Source organism: Otolemur garnettii, unplaced genomic scaffold (assembly GCF_000181295.1).
Source record: "Otolemur garnettii isolate 467f Iridium unplaced genomic scaffold, OtoGar3 scaffold00012, whole genome shotgun sequence".
In the NCBI taxonomy this organism is placed as follows: Eukaryota; Metazoa; Chordata; class Mammalia; order Primates; family Galagidae; genus Otolemur; species Otolemur garnettii.
The window spans coordinates 19,715,978-19,727,244 of record NW_003852407.1 but is presented as its reverse complement, the minus strand read 5'-3'; the positions used below and the strand labels follow the sequence as shown (position 1 = coordinate 19,727,244).

Below are 11,267 nucleotides of genomic sequence, written 5' to 3'. Positions count from 1 at the left end.
AAAGAATTCTGTGTTCAGAGTGTCATTTTATCAAACAATTAACAAATATAATGATACACAATTCGGCTCTATTTCAGACCTCAGTCAAAAGCTCAAACTTTGCAGATGTAAACACTGAAAGTGTCTTTCCCACTTTCACTCTGGAGTTTGTCTTAAGTTGTTTGGGGAGATTATTTGTGTTTGAATACTGATCAAAGTTAAAATATCTTTAAATAAAAAATTGACTTTTCCAATGATCTTATTAAAGATGTACAGAATGAAGATCTGTTTATCCACATGTGTTTATTGCGTGCCTGCCATTTACCAAACAGTGCCAGGAATTAAGGAGCCATTTGGGTTCCTCTGTGAAGAACCAAGAGACTGAAGAGGCACAAACTTAACATCAGAAGGACTTTTGCAACATTCAGATAATTAGTTCCCCATAAGCCTGGTTTAAATACAGACAATATAGATGCACTATGTAACAAAGTAACACTTGTTAAAACACTGTTACTCACTTGAAATAAGTATATGACTTCTTTAAAGCATGGCAGAAGAGGTAAGGGAGTTATGAACCACATTGGGGAAAGGAGACTCAAGAGGAAATGAGGGAATCAGGGAAGGAAGAATGCAGGCAAATAAACAGATTTTTAAAATCTAATCAGGAAACCCACTTAATGACATTACAGGCTAAAAAAACAAACCCTACATGAGCATGCCCAGGAAACATCTAATTTTTGAAAATTAGTAATTTCAGAGTACTTAAGAACAACATTAAATATCTGTCCACGTGGTTTTATCAAAATGAGAAATATTAAGGTGTGAGCTATTTGAACAATATGTTTTATCATTATCTCCAATTTCCTTATGTTTTTACAATAAAATACCTTTCAGAATTTCAACTTGTTCAGGCATCAAAAGAAAATGACTCTAAAACAAGAAACAGAGCAGGGGACACTGCATGGAAAATAAATTTGAAAAACTTCCAAAGCCAGCGTACATTTTCAAATCAGTAAAAAAGACATTTTGTAATTCTCTACCTTTGGTCTCTTGATTCAAATGAAAATAAAGTCCAATTTCTCTTCCTATGAGTCATACGGAAGATTGTAGTATAATGAGAAGTCATAATCTCTGAGTGATTAACTTAATTACCAGGAATAATATCAGTAACGTGATTTCAATAAAATCTTATTAACACTTGCAAGCCTCAAATACAGGACAACAAAACAGGTCATAACATTTCAATCAAGATGTCATGTTACAGCAACAAACTTCATATACTTACCTAGATATACTACTGCAAAGATGTTATAAAAACACCTTCCTAGCCAAATGCTAGAAACTGTTTTGAAATTAGATAATCTTAATGACCTTTATTGATCTTGTTAAGTGAACAATAATATATTTTTCTGATCAGTAAAATCACTAAATAACAAACTGTGGGTTAACCTATGACCCAATCACCTAGTCACCGCAGATTCACAGAGGAACAATCGTTGTTGTCAGAAACAATGTTATTTACCTGCTAGTTTCTCCTCTGAAGAAAAAAAATTCATCATCAAGATAGCTATCTCTATCTCCGGTAAAACATGGGTGTTAAAAACAAGTAAATTTGATTTTCAAGCCATAAGATTTGTGCTACAAAAAAATTCAAATGACAGGGGCAGCACCTATGGCTGAAAGGAGTAGGGCGCGGGCGCCATATGACAAAGGTGGCGGCTTCAAACCCAGCCCCGGCCAAAAACAGCAAAAAAAAAAAAAAAAATTCAAATGATAAATTAAAATATAATCAATTGAGAAAAGTAAGCCTTTTGTGTGTGGGACATAACCACAAGAGGGACTCTAACAAAATCAAATATTTTGACCTACTTGTTTGTACCCTCATGTTAACCTGAAATAAATTTACCTTTCCAAAAAAAAATTCAAATGATATAATATGATCAATTGAGAAAGTTAACCTATCTACCACTTAATTTTTTCTCCCACCCTTCGGTGGGTTTGTCAGAAACACAATTCTCAGGCTACAGAATGACCTGGGTATGTGTTAAAAATAAACCAGAATCAGAATCTCTGGTGATAAGAAACAAGCTTATTAAAGCACCACCTTAAATTAGGGTTAAGAACATTCATATTTGGAAAGAACAGAGAAATTAGGCTTAAAGAACATTCATATTTGGATTACTTCTATCAATTCCTTAAACATAATTAGTAACATCTGTAGCAAGCAAAACAGGAGAAGCTTCCCTTCCATATTAATTTAACTTACATTAAATATCATAGTTGACATAGCTTTCTAACGCATTTACAATCCATCAGACATAGGAGAATCTCTGTTTCATACTCAATGAGCACAACAAGATGAGCATGTAACACAATGATTTAGTGGAGCCAAAAGACTTTCAGAAATTCAATTCATGATGATAACAACAATGTAAGCAAAAAAAAAAAAAATACTTATTACAAATTTAAGATCGAAAATTACTAAGTCTCCTCTCATAACATTTTGCTAGCCTCACAGCCAACAATATAACTACTGACATAAATATTCTTTAAGCTAACTCAATTTCAACTGAAAAGGGCTTGCTGTAGCTTAAAACAAACACTGCCAAATTCTGTTATGACCAAAAACTAAGTCTGTCCACAGACAGTCTGACCATGTAACAAATCAGACTGGCCCAATATTGGATGTATATGGGAAAGAAAAATAAAATTGGGCCAGGTGTGGGGGCTCACACTTGTAATCCTAGCACTCTGGGAGGCTGAGATGGGTGGATTGCCTGAGCTCACCAGTTCAAGACCAGCCTAAGCAAGAGTGACACCCTGTCTCTAAAAATAGCTGGGCGCTGCAGCAGGTACCTATAGTCCCCGCTCCTTGGGAGGCTGAGGCAAGAGAATCAGTTGTGCTCAAGAGTTAGAGGTTGCTGTGAACTATGATGCCACAGTACTCTACCAAGTTCAACAAAGTGAGACTCTGTCTCAAAAAAAAAAAAAAAAAGAAAAGAAAATTAAAATAGAATTGGAGAGCTACCTGAAATTAACCAGTAGGCCCAAGACATGAAGTAAAAATACCTAGCTAAAACTCAGAGTGAGTGCTTAATTTTCCACAAGTATTTTAAAGGCATTGTATGCATCCTCAGAAACCCTACTGTCAACTTTTAGTGGAACTGATCTTGGACTCAAATCACACTATCACTTGTATATTATTCTCTTTGTTATTATCCTGACAAAAGGCAGAAACAGAAAGCAAAGATCTTCTACATATGAAATCACTGTAGAAATTAAAAAGAAATTAAAAAGAAAACTAAATAGTAGATTCAGAGTGAGGAGGGAGAAAATGAGAAAAGAGGAATCGAAGGGGTGGGCACAGGTACTCTGCTTAACCTGGCAAACCCGAGGCTCAGGCAGTGGCGACAAAAGCCACAGGGGTCCAAGGCAGCCAAGAAAACAGACCAGAAGGGGAATGCTGCGAGCACACAAAGCCTAAGGAACTCCCAAATACAATCGAGGAAACCCCAAGCGCTGGAAAAATTCCTTCCCACTCTTTCTCACTTCAGCCTCCCCTACCACCTCCACATTTCTACTTAAGACAAACATCAAAGACAGGCTTGAAAGGAAAAAGTAATCACAAAAGGCAGTGTGGGTGGAATGGGGGCAGGATGAGGAGCAGGTCTGACCCTGTGCAGGGGGAGCCAGGGTGCTGCAGGATCTAGGAGCTCGGTCAACACAGCACAGAGCAACAAGAGTCCAGGGGAGTAACAGGTCTGTCCAGCTTCCAAGCAAAACACCCTGTCCAGCCTTAACGGGTGGTCATCTACCCTCACTTGAAAATGGGTAAGGAAGGCAGCAGTTATGAGGTCACTTATTTCATTGACTGCCAGTCAGTTACAAGGGTGGGGTATGTGTTTGTGTGTGTTTACAGTAAGCCTAAAATCTGCTTCATTGTAATGAATCTCACTGCTCAGGTGATCCAAGAAGTTTCACCTCTCTTCCACATGGTACTACTTCAAACTTTGGAAGACAGACTTTATTTCCCCTAAATCTTCAATTTTCCAGAGCAAAAATGATCCATTCTTTCGACTCAGCCACAGAAGAGTCAGGTACCCTAAGCTGTGTATTTCAGCTCTTCCAACATGTGAGACTCTGGGCCAGGGACGATCCTCCAGAACCTATCCATTTTTCTCTTTCTTCATAAACCAGGCTACCTGCCGGCAGTGGGCTCAGGAGTGTGGCAGACAGGATGCTGTGGAGCTCCAAAGCAGTTGGGCTGCCTTTGTGCTTTTGCCCCTGCGGCTTCTCTGCCCTCAGCTTTGGTTTCAAAAACGCCAGTGCATCCGGGTCCAGGGTTCCCACGGCCTGGAGAAGAGCAAACCCAGGGGCTCTGGTGGGGACAGAGGTGGCCACAGCTGGAACCACCAGAGCATAAGGCCTAGAAGCAAAGTGCCCTGAAGAGCCTGGAAGTACATCTTGCCATCAGCTTTTCATAGGCTCGGTTAGGAAATTAACCACCATAAGTGACACTGACTCACAAGGGAAACACAGTCTGTGTCCAACCAAATGCCAAAGTGTTTGGAATATCTATTATATACAGAGGCTACAAACCTAGAAGTCTCTCTTTTAAAAGGAACCAAAGATATGGCTATTTTTATCTTTAATGAACACTAAAAGGCAGTAATGATAAACATTATGGCAGAAGAAACACATTAGTATCTCATTCTGCCACACTGTTTAATAGACCTAAAATTTATCCATCAAAGACTGAGGTGGACAATGGCATCTAGCATTGCCATTATCTCCATGATTTAAGTTTCCCTTCAAAATTACCTGATTTTCCACAAGGCCACAGGATTTAGAATAATTTACAGTGAAACTAGTTACCTACGGTACTCAAGAATGGTGATCTGACTGTGGCAGGCAGTCTCTCAGAGGGCTGAGCCACCGCCTTGTGTGTGGACTGGACCCACTGACCTCCCATCTAACAAAGGCTGGGAAGTGAAAAGGGTACCAGACCCTCATGGGATACTTGGTCTCCCCGACCCCCATATTCTGATTTAACCTCTGTGATTCCATATTTAAGAGCAACTAACTTAGTCATTTCTACTTGTAGGGGTGAATTTTATTTACAGTCCGTTGGCCTCCTGGCCCTGGCTGGGTAAGCCTGTGTTCTTTTTGAGCTATTACAGTCTCCTTTGTATTTCAAAGGCCTTTTTGATTGCTTCCTCGCCAAGCACTCTGATCTATGAGGCTCCTTTCAGGAGTTCTTGCAGGTGTGTTGGAGGAAAAATAGATAAATACATTCATCTACATGCCAAAGACACCCAAACCTCTCTCTGGGCTCCAAGCCCTTATTTACAACTGTCTACCTACTGATATATTCTTCCCATATATCCAACAGGAATCCCAACTCAATTTTTCTAAAACCAAAAAAACCCTCTCAAAACATACACCTCTCTGTATTGCCTAGTAACAGTTCCCTAGTTGTCCAAGCTAGAATCAGAGCATCATCTCAAAGCTTCTCTTTCCTTCAATACCACTGGTTTGCATCTGCTCCACTCTGCCCTGATGCAAACTGTCAACTTTGATCCAGTTCTAGTCCATCACACAAGCTATCACAATAAATTCTTACCTGGTCCCCACCACTGGCTCTGCCCCCCTCCCATCCTTCATGCTAGAAGGATCACTCTAAAACAAAGGACCACCTCATTCTCCTTTTCAAAACTTCCAACTACTACACAAAGGACAAAAATAGCCTGGGACACATGGTCAGTAAGGGATGCCCAGTGGAAAAAGAGGCCCAATTCCATGGCCCAAATCAGACCTCCTGAAAGGGGCTGTGTAGATGAGAGAACCTGGTGAGAAATACACTAAAAAGACCTTGGAAACACAAAGCAGACTGTAACAGTTCAAAATGAACATAGCCACAAACTCACACAGCTGTGGCCAGAAAGTCAAGGGGCTGTGATAAGAAAGTTGCAGGGTAACCAGCTACCTTCCGTGCCAGTACCCGGAGAAACCTGGAGAAACTTAGCCAAAACATCAGGGGGACTTTCAGCAAAAAACCTAACTAAGCCACCTCTCCCACAACACACGTGCTTCTCATGTACCCATCACCACCATTTTACCATTTCCAACAGGGTGCAAAACCCTTGGAGGCCCAAATTACAAAGCATGTGGCCAGGTAACTTCTCAAAGGGACGCTAGGAATCCAGATCTAAGTGATCTACCCAGAGGACAAAACAGCCTATCAGTCTGTGTGTCTAGAAAAGTCAGGGCTTCTGGTGAGCCAAGCGGAGAGTGAAGTCCCTACCCCAGGGAAGTTACGCAATACCTCCCCCCAAAAATCATGCTGCCCCACTGACTTCAAGCATATCAATTTCTTTCATAATAAAGACAGCTTTGATAAAGATGTGTGAGCCAACACCAGTCTCTTGGTCAGGATTTTTGAGATCTTAAGCACTTGAACCTTAAGGGCTGGGTAATCAGAGCCTGGGGGGCCCTTTTACAGTCCAGCCTATCTGCTAGCCCATGGCCTAAGCAGTAGCCAGATGGAACTACTCCCGTTTTCTGGAACCTTTGCTCTTGCAGGTCCCTTTGACTAGCACCCCTCTGCTCAGTCTAGACAAATCCTATCCATCTTCATTCCAACCACCGTCACCTCTGGAAATTCTCAACCAGCCCTCACTCTGCTCTTGCCCCCTACCCCACATGCCTTCCAAGGATTTGCTAGAGCTCTGTTATGGGGGTCATCCCACCACACTGTGAGGGAAAGAACTGAGTCTTAGTCATCTATCCTCCACACCTCGATGTCTAGCCTCGCTCAAGTGCACTATTCGTATCTGTTGAATGAACTTATGAGTCAGTCAGCTCATCTTTGATACAACAGCAGGAAAATGTTGTGTTGGAAGTTATATTGAAAATTTTTCTATTAAATAGAAGTCCATTCCCAAATCCAGCTAGGTCAAAACCTTGAAGGGCAACTGCACTCGTCTTTTTTTGCAACGATGCACAAATGTAGACACAGAATGAGAAGCAATTCATGGCTGCTGCCTCTACTGGGTGGGCTGGGGTAATCTGTCCATGGACTTACTGTGGTGCGGTCAGGGGGGAGGTGTACACCATCTAGTTTCCCTCTGTACTAAAGTTCATAATGTAAAGACTATCCCTGTGTTTCCTTCATGAATGAGAAATTTCAAGGAAAATGTTACAAGCTATTAAAATAATGAACTTTTAATTCTATGGAACTCACTGTAGGTTAAGACCTGAGTAGCCCATATAATGGTGAACAACATCAGGAAATGTTGGAAACCACACAGATTATGCTGCCTACAACGGTGGGAAAGAGTGCAGAGTCAACCTCCTGGTCCCAGACAGGTGGGGGAGGGTCCCTGCACAGAGTGACAAGGAGCAGGGGGGAGGCACAGTCGCCTCCTGTTCTCAGAAGGGGTCACTGCTGTTGTTCTTAAGACGTGTCGCCAGCCTCTTTCCTGGGATCACAGTGCCTCCTGAGCACCCCAGGCCTGTGGCCACTTACATCCCAACGTACACCACACAGCACAGCAAGAAGCCAAGGGGAGGTTCCTCCAGTGACGATGGGGCATCTCCGGAGACCTCTCTCAGCTCCACTGTGTATTTGCTTAGAAGGGTGGGAGAGAGGCACAAGGGAAGGACAGCAAAGAAAAGTAACTAAAATGACAGAAGGCCTGGCTGGAGGAAAGCCCACAACAAGTGTCTCCAGACAGACAAGGTGAGTATCACTGAAGGCCACCAAACAGGTTGATGCAGTAGGATTAATAAGGGCTGCTTAACAAAAGACATTTGAAACACTTACTCAAGACAAATAAAAAGTACCCTTACACAACACATATTTTAGCCATAAAAACATTTTACTCCAAGATGTAACAGGCTAAAATATGAATTATTCCAAAAGGAATCTATGTACATCTGAGGAGAACTAGTTATAGGAACCTAATTAGTGGTGGATATATCTCAAACATAAGAGTCTGCGATGAAATGGGAAGTGGGCATATAGCACGTCTTCTGAATAACAAGGAACCATGGTTATATCCAGAAAAATCACTTGGGCAACCGACCGTTGCGGTATGAACTAGCCACATTTTCATGGAACGTCATTTTTACTTGAGAGAACTGAAAAACCACAGCTATTTAAACTTGTATATCTGCCCTACATTTTCTCAAAAATGAACAAACTGAGCTGGACACTTCAAGAAAAACTGACAGTATTTGATGCCAACAACAAAATTCAGGATTTCAAGCAAAAATTGGAATTCAGAAAACTGCTTTCTCAATGCTTCAAGATATGAACGATAAATACAGAAGCTTTTTCTCTTTTTTCCCTAAATGATATAAAGTTTTGAAAATAAATTCTGCTTTAGAAATTCACAGAATTTTATAACTTTTGGTTTTTGCTTTTCTTACTGGTTTTGATGAATTTTTAAAAAATAATTATAAGACCCACAAAAACAGAGCAGTTTAAATCATGTCAACTTAGCTGCCTACAAGACAATCTGCCAGAAGTTTTATGGCTTTTTATCCGTGATTATTCTACGGCAAACATTAAACATTCAAATAAGAAAAAATATAAAATTATATTTTAACTCATCAATTAAATCTCAAAACCTACAGATGATATATTAATACCCTTAATAAAACATTTTTTTAAAGATGACTATGGCTGGGCATGGTAGCTCACACCTGTAATCATAGCACTCTGGGAAGCTTAGAGGGGTGGACTGCTTGAACTTAGGAGTTGGAGATCAGCCAGAGCAAGAATGAGATCTCCACCTATTCAAAAAAATTAAAAATTAGCTGGGTGTTGTGGTGAGTCCTGTGGTCCCAGCTACTCAGAAGGCTGAGGCAAGAGGATCACTTGAGCCAGAAGTTTGAGGTTGCTATGAGCTATGAAGCATGGCACTCTACCCTGGGACAGCATAGTGAGGCTCTGTCTTAAAAAAAAAAAAAAGATGATTATTAAGTGAAAGCTGGAATTCTATTTCATTCAGTCATCTTTTTAAATAACACAACAAAATATTATTCAAAATACAAAGAAAAGAGGGAAATTTTTATCTAAGCACCAAAAAACTTTTTCTCCAAAATCTTTCCAAGTTAAATGGTAAAATAACATCCCCAATGATGTCCACCTTTTACAGAGTTACATGAGAAAGTAAACATTTCTATAGGATAAAGAGTGCATTTATAAGACTTCCAAAATGGCAAAAAAAAAAAGTTACGAAAAGTTATTGCTGAGTATCTTGGACAATGTCAAATCCAGTAAGCTACCCCTGTCATTAGTACTACAGGCCTCAAGGGTCAGTTTTATTGATTTATTTTTAAAGAAAGAGCTGCAGTCATGTTAAAATATTCCTCAACCTATTTGGGGACACATTAAGGTTTCAGCCATTTATGTCTTTTCAAGCATCAACATCTAAGCTTATACGTCTTCCTTGACTCCACAAAGTTAGTATAGAAAAAAACTCATAAGTGGTTTCCTATTTGGTTTTATACGTGTTAATAAATGTGTAAAGCAACCAAATGCTACTGAAATTATTCTCGTAACATTTATAATTTTCAACTCTTACTATGTTTCTTTGTGCGTGATAAAGTGGTTGAGATGTTAACAGTGTTCTTTGAAAGCGTATCTTGTAAGGTTTATAAATGTTTGAAAGATCACACAAAAGCTGATGAAAGAAAAGAAAAAGACTCATAATTTTGTTTAAAGAAATGAAGCAGGTTTGCCCTTCCTTCCCCCTACAATTCATTACAATAACCTATCACACCCAAGACAATGCCTGGATAATAATTCCATCTGAGAATTCTGCAGGTGTTTTCACTCTGTGGGAAGCATTACATTTTTAGCTAACTCTAGGGAGAAATACCACTGGCTCAAAAGACTACTAGTGACTAACAAGAAATGACAGGAGATGCACACTGTCCCTAGGTAATCTGACATTAAGTACATAATAACCAGGAAAAACGCAAAGCTTTGAAGATACGGTGTATTTAACGTCCAGGTGAAGTTCCTATTTTCCATTCACTAGAATAATGCTGCACTGGCTCCTTTTCAACAAAAAGGGATGAGGAGTTATGATATTTAATAAAGAAGCTAATCCAAGTAGATCATACTAAAGCATATTTTGGACCAAAGGCCAGAAAATAAACAGAAGGTCAAAATGTTTAACTACAAATTGCTTTACATAATTGTTAATTCAATCAGTGTTTTATCTCAGAAGTTACCCTAACAGGTAGTAGAGGCAACCCACCTTTACAAAGCAGACAGGAGCAGGCTAAAATCACGGAGCACTGTTTTTTACAAAACAACTCATCCTCATCGCCTAAAAATTCCCGAAGTATGGCACAAATGTTAATTGACCTCATTCTAAAAAAGTGACCTAGAACATTCTTGAACTCAACCACATTCCCAGCTGTCGGTTTCTCCATCATATTTTTACAACCAGTTCTTACATTTGAGAGTGTTTGAATAAAACTACGGTTGAGCACTGAGCTTAAGCTTAAAGACTTGACGTTAAGTGGTGAAGCTGTCACGAACGCTCAAGAAAGTGAGCAGAGCATGCCGGGCCAGCGTGCCTAATTTTGCTATTTAATGCACTTAAGGCAATTTGTTTAAGTTATTCAAACATGCATTAACAAAATTCACAAACCAAAGAATGCCCCCGAAGCAGTCTGACACTTCTGAAATTAAATTTCAAATTAAATGCTTTCTGTGAGCCCCCGTTTAAACAGCTTCCAAATCCCAGAAGTAGCATTCTTAACATCCTGCACTGCCTTCAGTGTGACGGGGGAAGTGAGGGTGTGTCTCAGTGCTTACCGATGCCCGGAGCCACATAGATGAAGTAGAGACAAGACGAGGAAAGCGAGAAGAAGAAAATGAAGGCGAGGAGGGAGCGATTGGAGATCCGCATCACCCGCCTGAGCACAGACATCTTCCTCTTCCCGGCCAGCAGCTCCGGCTGCGCTCTCAAGCCGGACTCCGGGCCGCGGTCCAGGCCCTAAACTTCGATGAATGTGCTAAGAGCCCCGAGACTGCGGCGGGGTCCGCGCGGGGAGGCTCCGGGGAGAGGGCCCGAGCGGGAAAGAGGAAATGGAAGGTAGCGGACGGAATGAATGGGAGACCGGAGAGTCGGGGAAGGGGGTGGGGAAGGAGAGGGGAAACCTGGCGCGGGGCCCGGGGTCCGAGGACCCGAGGAGGCTGAAGAAAGGCTAGGACGCGCGTTCTCTCCCCTGGGCAGCGACAGGAGGAGGGGCTGGCTGCAGGT

General features: G+C 40.9%; 1 protein-coding gene across 3 annotated transcripts in view; it reads right to left on the bottom strand.

Annotated features, from left to right (window-relative positions):
* Positions 1-11,167, bottom strand: part of B4GALT6 (beta-1,4-galactosyltransferase 6) — a 67,375-nt gene extending 56,208 nt beyond the window's left edge. The window contains exon 1 of one of the 3 annotated variants that reach the window (XM_003784761.2): positions 10,820-11,167. In XM_003784761.2, coding sequence (XP_003784809.1) covers positions 10,820-10,934 — 115 coding nt within the window. In that variant the 5' untranslated portion in view covers positions 10,935-11,167. The remainder of the gene's footprint in view (positions 1-10,819) is intronic. The other 2 variants (XM_003784762.2, XM_003784763.2) reach the window with 2 other exon arrangements.
* Positions 11,168-11,267: the final 100 nt, after the last annotated feature.